The sequence below is a fragment of the Rhamphochromis longiceps genome, linkage group LG9 (genome assembly GCF_057381845.1).
Source record: "Rhamphochromis longiceps isolate RC_006_pf linkage group LG9, R_longiceps_female_GT1.1, whole genome shotgun sequence".
In the NCBI taxonomy this organism is placed as follows: Eukaryota; Metazoa; Chordata; class Actinopteri; order Cichliformes; family Cichlidae; genus Rhamphochromis; species Rhamphochromis longiceps.
In genome coordinates, this window is record NC_140565.1 from 26,558,647 (window position 1) to 26,571,879 (window position 13,233).

At 42.6% G+C, this 13,233-nt stretch overlaps 1 protein-coding gene across 6 annotated transcripts in view; it reads left to right on the forward strand.

The window, feature by feature from the left end:
- The window catches only part of abi1a (abl-interactor 1a), a 49,940-nt gene that overhangs the window by 28,620 nt on the left and 8,087 nt on the right, over positions 1-13,233 (forward strand). For 3 of the 6 annotated variants that reach the window (XM_085419074.1, XM_085419072.1, XM_085419078.1), the window contains exons 4-8: positions 3,987-4,001; positions 4,476-4,579; positions 5,033-5,185; positions 11,509-11,609; positions 12,954-13,076. In XM_085419074.1, the coding sequence (XP_085275200.1) occupies positions 3,987-4,001; positions 4,476-4,579; positions 5,033-5,185; positions 11,509-11,609; positions 12,954-13,076 (496 nt within the window). The remainder of the gene's footprint in view (positions 1-3,986; positions 4,002-4,475; positions 4,580-5,032; positions 5,186-11,508; positions 11,610-12,953; positions 13,077-13,233) is intronic. The other 3 variants (XM_085419075.1, XM_085419073.1, XM_085419077.1) reach the window with 3 other exon arrangements.

The window sequence follows — 13,233 nt, forward strand, 5'->3', positions numbered from 1 at the left end:
CCTGCAGGAATATGTTGCAGTGTGTGCTAGTGGGAACTGGTTCGGGAGGGTGGAGATGGAGATAAACTTAAAAAAAAAAAAAAGCAATTACATCATGTAGCTTTCAGAAAACAGCTCTGTTCTTGGATTGTTGTGATCAGAGACACATTTGTGGGACGTTTTTTTTTTTTTCTTTTCTTTTTTTTAAAGGCACTTTAGCCGCTCTCATAATCTCATTATGGCGATGATGTTATGGTTCGATTTGTAGTTTATCTAACTTCAGTGTGAAAGGTAGCAAAGAAGCTTTTTGATGTGATAAACTCTTCAAAACAGAGACTCACCCGCAGCTCCCAGCCATTAGGGCTCGCTCTAGGGGTCGCTCGGTGACATCATTTCCTGACAGCTGCAGGCAGTTTTTCTATTTATTTATTTTTTTGGAGATCTCCATTCTCCCTCATGAGCGTCCTTTGCGCCATCAGTCAGCCAATCAATCTCAGCTGTCAGACAGATTGGATTAAAGACCCCGCCATTAGTGTCCCATAGTGTTACAGGCATTGATAAGACCAGATAAAAGCCATTGTGCCACTCTCAATTTTCTGTGTGGGGAGTTGCATTGAAGCCCTCTGTCACGGTTAATGGGATGTGAAACATTTTGTTAGGGTGTGTTTCACCCTAGACTTTCCAGACTTTCACCAGTAATTATGACTATTGGGCCGTAAATGTGAGGCTATTTACAGTTTCAGGAATAATAAAAGCAGGAGTCTTTCTTCCTGTGAGTAAGATTCAGAGAAAATGAAATAATTGGCAGATACAGTTTACAAAAACAGATAGTGATAGTGGATTTGGAGTGGCGATACAGATTTTTAGTTTTGGGTCCAGACCGAAACTACCACAGAAAATATCACACAATCACAAACTCCAGAGGTGTGGCTGAGCGATAGAGCCAGAAATAACAGATTTCAACAGACTGACAGTCCAGCCTCTTAAGTCTTTCTTTTTTTTCACAGCAGTGGATTGATGTGTCACATTTACAGTGGTTAGCCACAATGTAGAAAAACGTTGCAGTCTTATGGCTTCACTGCTATGCTACTCTGCTACATGTGGTACAGACGGCCCTGAAAGTATTGTAAGCTGGACAAACTGTGATGATGCTATTTCTTAATTATTCCAACTATCTTTTTTTTGCAAGAAGTCTTTGTTTTATTTTTTGTGCTTATCAAACATCTTTCCCTACATTGCTTAAAGAGGGGAAAAAAAGTAATACTTGCAAACTTTGAGGTGAGGTTGTTGTGTCCACTGTTTCCATCTAGTAATGTTCATATCTAATTAAAACCAGGATCACCAGGCATAACCGTGCAATAAGGTCCATTTTAATCACCCCCCAGTTCTGTACCTACTCTTTACTCTAAAAGAGACGCTCAAAATTAGGCCTCGTCGGCTGCTTTAAAGCCGTTTGAGTCTATTTTAGGATTATCACGTAGTACTCTGAGCCTAATCTCTATGGATTTTCTGCCTTAAACGTCTTTGTCTATGCCGCTAGCCTGTGAATGTGGGGAGCGCACACCCGCACATCCGGCAGCCCTACATCACTCACCTCCTCTCATCTATGCATGTCGAGAGCCAGAGAGCGATCGATACGCAACATCAATACTCCACATTAATTCATAGCGCATGCTGCAATGGCAGCTGTCAAAAGTCTGAACGTCTGTAGCCGCGTTTTATTTACTGACCAGAATCGATACCTTAATATGAGTTCAGATCGTGAATATTGGCTCCAGTTTGCTTTCAGACTTGCTGTGTCTGCCTGAGGGTTAGCTTTGGCCTAAATGTTGAGTTGGCTTTACGACCTTACAAAAAGTTGGTGTTAGACACCTGCGGAGAGGAAAATAAAATTTGATTTGCTAACATACATTATTGAAGAAAAGTTTTTCTATAAAAGGGAGGTGGAAAAAAAAAGAAGGAAGATGAAATTCATGTGGTATAAACAAACCGAACACAGCAGTAATCACTGCAGTCTCACAACTGACAGATCAGGATGCTCCTGCAGGCTTTCTGACAGCAACATGATGCTTTTTAGCTTTAATACGAAAGATGAGATTTATTCTTCCAGTCAGATGATGCTTAATCTAGTCAGCGAGGCTTTCAGGAATGCACCAGGCACGTCGGCTGTTTGAAGTCAGATTTCAGTCCTTTGATATTCTGTCCTGTGTCAGTTAAGAGTTTACAAGATTACTAAAGGGGATGGTTCAAGTTCTTCATGACAAAGACGGCGGCTGCTGTTGTTCCTCTGTATCGGGGATGTTTCTGGTAACTCGTTTCCTAGTTGAGTAAAAATCTGACTAATCCACTGCTGTGAGTGTATGAAAAAAGTGAGCACAATTCTAATCTTACACATTGTCTGTAAACATATTTACGCTATATGAAAGAATCAGTCTAGCATACATCAGGCTAACATACATATGACATTTGTGGTGTAGCCAGGCACGGCTGTACGATCGTATTTGTTTGTACCGCCAGTTTAATGATTTATCACTGATATATCATTAAACTGATGGTTCATAATGGCCCCGTTAGAACCAACAGTTAAGTGGTGTTGCGTTCCAACCAGAGACTGTATAAAACATGGACATTACACGGTAGTTTTGGCCTCCACCAACACTTCGAGCCTTAACATTGGTCAGATAAATTCAATGAAATGCAACAACGGCACAAACATGGTAGAGAGCTCTAGTTCAAAGACGTGAATTAGTTGAGGTGAGGCCTATCAGACCCATTCAGCTGCCTCTGCAACTCAAACCTATCATGTGTTTTTGGAGCAAGCCTGAAGAAGGCGAACTGCAATTTTTGGCGGATCATCTTTAGATTAATTATTTATTTATTTCTTAAGCACCGCAGATTGCTCCCTTGGTGACTGCTAGTTAGGGCAGCAATGGTTAATTCTTCAGTTCTGGCAGATGTGATAACACCCGACAGGCTACTGATACAAGACCTTTACCCTTAGCAGCTGCAGGCATGTTCAGATTTCACACAAAGGCAGGCGAGAGCGCTGCAACTTTAACTGGTTACAGTTGCTAAGTTTTGCCTTAAAAACCTTAAATGAGCATTTTCCAGCTGCTTTTTTTAAAAGCTCAGTCACATTAAACTCCAGTGGCAGCGGCTGCTTCACAAGAAGGGCTGCACCACATTAAATAAGTTCAACGCTTTTAAAGGGAAGCGGCAGTTAACACAGGTTTAAAAAGATGTAAGATATATTAACCGGACCTCCTCCAAGGAGAGTGAAATCTGAACATGAAGTTAGCCTTTCGCAGCTGCACTGAAGCCGTTTCCTGTTTTTAAGCGTGCAAAGGTCGGCTCCTGTTGACCTGTGCTATGAATTTACTCTTGATTTCATCCGTTCTTTCTGTTGTGGTCCTGTGACGCTACAGTGCTTTCTGCAAAGGCCACTGGGGAAGCTGCATTATAGATGAGCCACTTGACTCTGTAGTTGTCAAACTGCAGATCAACCCCGCTGCTATGCTGGCTCTGTTTTCAGACAGAAAGCTACACAAGTATGAGTTTTGAATTTATTTTCTAGGGGTGCCAGTGAAGCGATGATCTGAAATTATGCAGTTCACATCATAGAAAATGCATAAAAGGTTACCAAAGGTTGGAGTGGTTCTCTGCAACCTTTTCTTATGTCATTTTGTCGATGCACAAAAATAAATTCTTCAGTTTCTTTTGCCATTCGATCCCTGAAAAATCTTTGCTGTCTGGCTCTTGCTCTGGGTGTGGTGCTGGAGTCAAGGGCACAAGTCAGGAAAAAGTGTTTTTCTATAAATGGCATGATTTTTACTACTGACCTTCTGAGGTCTTGCTACGAGTTAACAGTGTAAATACAAGGAATCATTTTTCTGCTGCTCACTTAACTTGGACTGATCCATTTACATGTGGCTGTTTTGACATGCCCTCTTTCTGTCTCTTTCTCCTGTGTTTTTTTTCTTTTTCTTTTTTCCTTCGCCCACACTAAGTGGCTAAAAGCCAAGGTAAGTCTGCTTTGTCACATGACCCATTTTGCTCCGATGTATTATTGATAGATTTGTTCAACTCCCTTCCACGGCAGACTCGTCCTCGTGTGATTACTGTCATCATCTCCCATGTTACTTCACATTAACTGACCTGTAGTCCTCCCACAGATGAGCGTAGTCTTTGTCACACTCCCTTGTCTGTTTACCAACCATGTATGTGTTGTTATTTACTTTCATGTTGTGTACTCGTCCCTTAATGTAGTTTGTTTAATGCTTACGGGTTTCCCAGATAACTGCTGTTGCTCCAAAATTCCATCAGAGTGTAAACTGCACACCCTGGGGGAGGGATTACATCTCCCCTCAAATATTACGCTGTGTCATCTGGGCAGCCTGTAAGAGTAGATTGTGATCACATTAGTAATATTCACCCACTGTGACTGGAGGAATGTGTGCATAAAACAAGCTTCTTCTGGGGTTTCTTTCCAACCACAGCAACATGGAAACAATCAGTCGATCAGAGGAGGAACACTATCGAGGACCAATCCGCCGACGCAAAAGCCGCCCAGTCCGCCGATGTCTGGGCGTGGCACGCTTGGGTAAGATTTCCATCAGAGTCACCAGAAAAGGAAACCCAGTCCTTTAATTATGAATAATTTAAGCACGTCACTTGTCTTTATTTTTTTGCTTTATAAGTCCAAGAGATAAAAACACAGGGCACATTTGCTGAGGAGTGAACTTGATGGATCAGTGGTCACTTTTGCTGGAAAAGAAGCTGATAAGTGGCAGGATCCAGAAAAAGAAACATGCAGGGTTGTTGTAGTGCGTCCTGCCCCGATGCACAAACACAGACGCTGATCAGATATTAATTCCAGGGATAAACAGCGATGTTTAGCGCGCCTCATCCAGCTGGGTAAACTGATAGGATTTACAACGCTTTAGTGGACACACCCATAACGTTCAGATAGTAGGCTTTACGCTCAGTGATGATCATTCTTTTCTTTGATTTTATCATAATTTGTTTATCGCTTTTCATTTTTGGGCCACTCCAGACGCAACACGCCCTACAAGACCCTGGAGCCAGTGAAGCCGCCCACGGTTCCCAATGACTACATGACCAGCCCCGCCCGACTAGGCAGCCAGCACGGACAGCAGCAGAGCCCCGGGCGCACGGCGTCGCTCAGCCAGAGGCAACGCACGCACAGGTAGATGAGGAAAGAGGGAAAAATCAGTGCATGCAGCTATGCAGGAGCTTCTGTTGCTTTTCTGTATATATTACTGTAACCAGAATATTATATTATAACAAGTTAGGACAGCAAGCCGTTTCCATAAACTGTGCAGTGATGCAGAGACCTACTAATACCAACTAAGTAACACACAAATAAACAACTACACTTCGACACTGAAGAAAAACTCAGGACAAACTATTTAAGGACTTGTAGTACAATTAACCACATTTAAAATTCCAATACGGACGTAAAGAGGCTGAAGCAGTTAAAAGAAGTGTGGTAGTAGCACGTGAGAGGAATACAATCCGAATATATGACCAAAAACTGACCAAATATTGATGCTAGAAGAGGATAAGAGAGTCACAGAAAAATACTTTCATGCAGAGTGCAGTTTAAAATCTGCAATGCTAATCAGGCAACAGGCACGTAACACTTTTTTTTTTTTTTTTTCTTCAAAAATTTTGGGAGGTTGAAGTGGAATTGGGTGTTCCAGCTACACCACTAAAACTGCTCACTGAATATAAACCTAGGGTTTGAGTAATGTGTGTAAAGCATCTATCCAAAACCACCGGTCCCCTCTATGTCGGCTAGTTCTAATCTCTTCATTCAGTTCAGCGGCTTAGAGCACTTTCACACCTCTTGCTCTCCACTACACTAAATCCAGCATTTGTCTGACAAGGATTGGAGGGCTTCTGAATCACTCTGATATTAATATCTGTAAAAGCCTTTGAAATAAAGTGCTGTTAAAAAAAGAAAAAAAGTCCGCCACAGCGTGGAACCCCTTGAACATTACTCTCAAGGATTGTTCCCCAGAAATCTCCAGGAGCTTTCATCAAATTTGAGTTACGAGTGAGTGAAGTCTCCTCATTAGCTAAAAAGCCTGTAATGCTGGCTGTGATGCTCGTAAATATTACGTATTTATGAGCAAATTTTATTTATTTTTAAACCCTCTTTGTCCAACTTCCCTTTTAGTTTCATGCTTGTTGCTTCTTTCCTACAGCTGTTCTGCCTCATCTGTTAAAACGTATTTGAATGTGCACAGTTTTAGGTTCTTTGGCGTCACCGTTGCCGATCTGCTCTGATGTCCCCTTAACAAACCGAATGCTGTCCTCAGAGTCCCAAACTCCCTGCTGCAGCTAATATTGCTGTGGCATCACTATTTGATTACACTGCCTGGAAGTAAGCTGTGCTTGTTCAGCTAAACAGTCTCTGTCATCTTCAGCTGAGGTCTGAATTCAATATAGGCTCCCGTGTGCTGCTACACGTTCCCTGCTATTATCTAATTTCTTTGTATAGGAGCGATTACACTCTTGCGTGCAGGGAACGTTTTATTTTAGGAGCCGTGCTAATTTTAGTCACCGCAGAATGCTTGGAGTAAAAATTTGCTCCAATCTAGCATTACAGGTTTGGATATCTGGGCAGAGTCTGTATGTTAAAGATGGTGTTTGGCTTTGTGGACACAGCATGTACCAAAACACAAATGTTAAACATAGTTCCTGCAGAACTATCAACTTCTTCTTTAACTGCTATACCCATATTCTTTATGTCATTATAAAGCAATTCAAAAGTGCAAATGGATGGTTTGCTATCTTTCTGTTACATGGTACCCTAAAAGTACACCCCAAAAAATGTTTGCTGTGCAAATCATACAAAACATTTTGTGCCATGTGAAGGAAATCAGCTGTTCTTATGGTTAGATTATGGTTCCATACACGGATGCATAAAATGAGTCACAAATGCACAACTGTGGAAGCACAGATTAAAGGCTTTAAACTCACTACCGCATCAGGTCAGGTTTGGTGTTGCTTCTGCAACTTTACAAGTGGGAAGTCCGACCGTTCCGGTGTTGTGCCAAAAAATAATTGCTGGTATTTAAACTGTTAGGCTGTCAAACATATCTGTCAAAAATGATGTCAAGCCTTTTTGAACCAGGAAAAAAAACCTTTCCATCAGAGAGACACTGCAATCAGCTTTTGGAAAAGTGTCTTTACATATCCGTATTTATTCTTTATATCCCATATTTATAGGATATATCCTATATCATATCCAGATCTGGCTGAGCTGGGGAAGCAGAAATAGCAGCAAATATGACATCACAGGTCTGAAATTGGGCAGGGATAGCTCAGTAGGTACAGTGGTGGCCCCATGATCGGAAGGTCGGCGGTTTGAATCCACTGAACAGCGACCCTGAGGTACCCCTGAGCAAGGTACCGTCCCTACACACTGCTCCCCGAGTGCTAGATTGGTGGCTGCCCGCTGCTTCACTGAGTGAATTGGTTAAATGCGGAGAGGGGGATCAATCAAGTATACATTAGAAAGGTATTTTTAATTGACCAAAAGGACAGGATTGGATGTAATGCAACAACAACAACAACAACAACAACAACAACAACAACAACAACAAACTTTATTTATATAGCACATTTAAAACCAGTGGAATACCAAAGTGCTTAACATACGAGAGGGTCAAACGTAAGTAGTAGAGAAAAATGATGGCCATGGCAAAGTACCAAACATGCTAGCAGGTTGATGGCACTAAAAACACAGAGACAAAAGAAATGCATATAAAAGCGTAATAGAAAAATATGTGTAAAAGACAAGAGAGTCAATAAAAATTTAAAATAATTAAAAGTAGTTAAAAAGAGAACGAAAGTAGCAACAAACATTAAACTAACTAACAAACGAGCATTAACTGGTATAAAAGGCGACGTTAAATAAATGGGTTTTTAACCACGATTTGAAAGATTGAAACTGGGAAGATGATCTTAGATTATACACCCCTGCTAGAGCACTAAGTAGTTCAGTGAGGTAACTTGGCACTATATTGTTAATAATTCTAAAGGTGAGCAGCATGATTTTGAATTGAATACGATACTTAACGGGGAGCCAGTGCAGGTCAGCGAGGACAGGGGTGATAGAAACACGCCGCCCAGTACCAGTAAGAAAACCAGCCGCCTCATTCAGAACAATTTGCAGTGTATGGAGAAGAGTAGAGTTAAGACCAGCGTAAAGGGAGTTGCAATAAGTACAGACGTCCTTGTGCGGGACATAATGTCTGGCCTTGCAAATAAGACGCAATTGATGAAAGCAAGATTTCAGAGTCATAAGGTCCTGGCAGAACAGGTAATTTCCTTATTTTATACTTCTTTGCAAATCCTGTTAACTGCAGTCTTCATCAATATAACCAAAGAGATTACTTTTTGGCTCAACACTGGCTTGAAATTCCAGTTAGGAGTTTGGGATTCCCGACTTCCCACTTCAAATGAAACGTCAAAGCTGCCTATTTACAGTGAGTATGGATAAATACCAGACGACTACCTTTAAATATCAGTGTCACAGATGGCTTTAAAAGGTGAATGCCTCCTTCCAGGAGATGATACTCTTGTACGCTTCAGAATGCTTTTATTTTTTTGTTCATTTTCATGGAGAAAGCTGTTTTTCCATATTGGCTCTAGAGATTTTTGTCAGTTGTGAGCAAGTGAGCTGGAACTTTCTTACGCCTCACAGTTAATTTATCAACAGTTCCCTGTTATAAGTACAGACTGAAAGAAGGAGGCGGAGCAGCGGAGAAAGAGCTCATTGGTTTTATTTGACACCATTTTGAAACAAAGACGACTAAAGAAAGCTAAAGCAGGGGAAGAGATAAATGGGTTGGCAAAGGAATGGTAAGTTATAGAGAGATTAGAAGGGATAAATCTAAATCGCAGAGATGAGGAGGAAGGGTGTTGACTTTAAAAGAGGGCACAATATTGTTTAGCCTCTATAGTCGCAGACAGTTAACTCCTACTGCCACCGTCGTCCTTTAGAGGAGTAACTCCCGCTGTTTGTGCCCGGAGAGCCCCAGGGCTTGACTGACACAGATCAGAGAGGAGGAGAGGGCGGAGGGGAGGAGGGGTGAAGGGAAAGGGGGATAAGGGGATGTGGGGGAGGTGGGAGTGAGCAGGGGTTCAGAGGGGTGGAAGGAATCAGAGGAGATGAGGGAGAGAGGGGTTCTGGTAGATGAATGGGGAATCACTTTACAGGCGATGAAGAGATCAGAGAAAGAGGTCAAGGGATGGTTAAGGGTGAGGGGAGGATCAGTTGAAAAACAAGGATGAAAGCGGCAGGGGAAAAAAAGAAGAGGTGGGATGAGGGGTTGTAGCAGAAATGAGGATCAAGGCCAGCCTGAGAGATGGTGAAAGAGCGGGAGGAGGGAATTATTTGTCCTGGCCATTGATCTACGAGCTGTGGGGTCATGTACAGGCTGAAAATGCAGAGCTGACGTACATATTACATACACATGACCTACATCCAAGTGCTGGGCAAAGCTGCTGAAATCCAGTAAAAACATTATGTCTGAGCAAAGCTCCTTTCAGTTGCTCCTTTATTCACACGGGGTGACAGGAGAGCGGAGCAGGTAGCGCCACATATTTGACGTAGCTAATTGATATGCCGAATACCTTTTGTGACACAACCCACAAAGGCTTTGTCTCTATGTGGGATGGAATGGACAGACTTTTAAGGCAAGTCTGTAAAAACAATGTCGATTTTCCACAGAATCGCCTTTTAAATGTTTGATGATCCATGCATTTATCTTCTACCGCTTATCTGGGTCGCAGCGACAGCAGCGACTTCTCTCACACCGGCCACCTCTTCCAGCCAGTCCTAGGTCTTCCCTGGGGCCTTCTCCCAGTAGGACATGCCCCTAATACCTCGCCTACTGGGAGGTGTCCAGGAGACATCAAGTCAGATGCCTGAACTGGCTCCTTTTAATGTGGAGGAGCAGCAGCTCTACTCAGAGTCCCTCTGAGCTCCTCACCGTATCTCAAGGGGAGCCTAGGCACCTTTTGAAGGAAAGTAATTTCCAATACTTGTATCTGCGACCTCATTCTTTCAGTCACTGCTCAGAGCGCATGACCGTAGGTGAGGGCAGGAACGTAGATGGACCAGTAAATCGACAGCTTCGCTTTTCTGCTTAGCTCTCGCTTTACAGCAACAGATCAGTGCAGCATCCACATCACTGTGCTGGTTTCATGAATTTATTATGAGTGGAATATTTTTTTTGAGAACAGTAGATAATTTGTCATAAAAAATATGAAAATTGCCTGTGATTTGGGTCCTGGGAACACATGTCTTAAAATTTAAGTCCAACACCACAAAATATTTGAAACGCATATATAATTTATAATTTCAGGAAGTTGAAAAAGTTGTTCATCTGTAGCTTTCGTTATTTAAAAAAAAAAAAAAAACAGCTAATGAATATTCACCTCATTCTTTAACATGACTCCATATGTCCTTTTTCTTAACTGCAGTGTTGAGTGAGAATCAGGAGCCACAGTTCACAGGTCACCAGTTCGTCGCAGGGAGACAACTGTCACGTCCACATCTACAGTCAATTTAGTCACCAGTTAGCCTAACGAATAACTCGCACAAAGAGCCATCCAGTGATAGACACTGCAGATTTGTTCAGGCTATAAATGCAGTGGTGTGAGGCGTTAATTCACGCGTCACACTTATTCCTGTACCAGTAAGTCTACAAATTCTACATAATACTGGGTGTGTAGTAGGAAAACATTCACAAATACGTGCGCGTTGGTATGATAAATTCCAATTTCAATAATCTTTAAATCCTGCTGACTAACCTGCTTCTCATAAATGTGTGCAAGCTGCAGTAAGCGTGCGCGCATGTGTGTGGCCTGCTTAAACTGATGTGCAGACTGATGTTCCGGTTATACAGTCACGTCTTTGTTCCTTTTATTTCGTTCTCTAAAAATAAATCATGCGGAACATTTAGACGTGTTTGGCAAGGCCTCGTATCATGTACAACAAAGTGACTGTTCCCCCCCATTAGTCTCAAAGCAAGGCTTAATGTTGGTGATTATCATCCACACTATATGATGATCACTGTAAATTTGTGTTTGGGGGGGAATTGGAGTGTCAAAAGCAAGATTTTAAGGTGGTTTGCATGCTGAATGCTTAAATACCCTCTTAAATCCTGGAATATTTATTTTTTTGTTCAGTTTCTTTGACAGACTGTGACCAAAAATGCTTCAATAGGGTGACTCATGTCTTTTTCACTTGGGTGTGTCACCCTGCAGCTCAGTCTTAACAAGCCAATAGACTGAATAAGTGTGGAAGAGCAAAGTCACCCTGGAGTATTACTTAAAAATGTGGAGTTTTTGGCCTTTTACTTCTAAATGGGACATAAGCAGCGACGCAGCAGAGTCCCCTATATCTGCAGTGTTACCTGCTGTGCAGTCTAAGCAGGTTGCCCTGAATAAAACAATGTCCTCTTTTTCCTTCTGTCTCTCCTCCCTCAGTGGAAGCAGCGGGGGCAGCGGCAGCAGGGAGAACAGCGGCAGCAGCGGAATTGGCATTCCCATCGCCGTGCCTACACCCTCCATCCCCAACTCTGGACCAGGTGAGCTTGACAGTGGTGGTGACTTAAACAGTAAACGGTAACAGTCAGCCAGTCGGTGTCCAGATTATGCTGATTTTCAGTGAGGCTTTTATTGGCAGTTGTTTTTTACTTTTAAGTGTTTTTTTGTTTTGTTTTTTTTGTTTTTACCCGGATTAGAAATGCAGGGAGAAATATTTGCTTTAATGAGTAAGAAATCTGTGTACACCCTCAGGAATGTTGTCACTTGAGTTTTGGTGTATTTTCCACCCAGTTAAAACAAGATGATGACACTACAGGACTGCTCTGTTTGGCAAGATGCACACCATAGACTTCAACTAATTCAAATCTAGATGTAGCTTCCAGGTCTGAAATGGTCACCAAAGGGCGACTGCTCTTGTTTAAAGATGAGTCCAGTTTCACAGAAGTCAATGAGAAGATGATCCTACAGCTCAGTTGATATTTGACCTCAGTAAACATCTCCTAATGAGAATGTGTCCTTATACATTAGCTTTAGCTAATAGCTAATGCAACAGTGTTCATTTGTTTAAAGTCATTATCATTATTTAGAGTGAAATAGACAATAAAAAACAGTATGCAAGGTGACAACCTTGGACTTCTTAAACATCTGGGACAAATCAATGTTGCTACTGATTGTCCATCTTTTAGGTACAGTCTATGGTGTGTTCTTTGTGAATCAAACTTTAAACACATACATTTCTCAATCAATATATGGCTAAAAAAATACAATTTAAATAAATGTTTTTAAGCGTAAAATCTGAATATATGATGAAGTTTGATAAAGTGTAAATGTATGACGCTATTGGCAGATAGAGAGAGTGTGCATCACAAAGCCTATGTTTACCAGACAGGGATTATGGAGCCCCATTGTGTTCTAAGCACAGCTGATTCTCTATCCTACTGTGTAAATAGGCCAAGCTGCGCGAGGCCTGACACTTTACAGTTAAACAGTAAAGCCCACGTAACACGACGAGCTGCTACACGTGGTGTCGCGCTGTACCGTGATCACGGCGGAGATGGTGCTGCGTTTAAGTTTGGAGCATTGTAGGTTGACGTAGCAGCTGTTTTACCTCGGCGCCGGGATCAGGCCGGCAGCACAGGACTTTCCGCAGCACTCCCTCTCTCTCTCTTTCTCTGTGATGTGCAAGCTGGTCGCCATGGAAACACTCGATTCATACCGCAAAGGAGTGTGTCCAAGTGCGTGAGAAGTCGGAGCGCTCCTCCGGGCCCGGAGGGTTCTTAAGTAAATTGATATGATGTCATGTAATCAAGGTGTAGGAGGCGGCGAGGACACGCTCTGCTCCTGCCTCACCGCTAAATGGTCACTAACGTGAGTCCTCCTTTCAGTCCCAACCATGCCTGCTCCCCCGGGAGCCCCTCCGCCTCCCCCACCCCCTCCTCCTCTACCTCCACCTGCTCCTCCCATGGCCGGGATGGCCCCTCCAGCGCCACCACCGCCACCTCCCATAGGTGAGATTCCTCGAAGCTCCCGAGCCGCTTGTTTGACCTCTGCCGACTGGATGGCGGATCATCACCTTGGAGATGCACAAAATAAGGGTGCTGTGGGTGCCGATGTCCGTCTGTGCACACTGCAAGCAAAGGGTCCTCTTATCAAATCTTGTCAAAA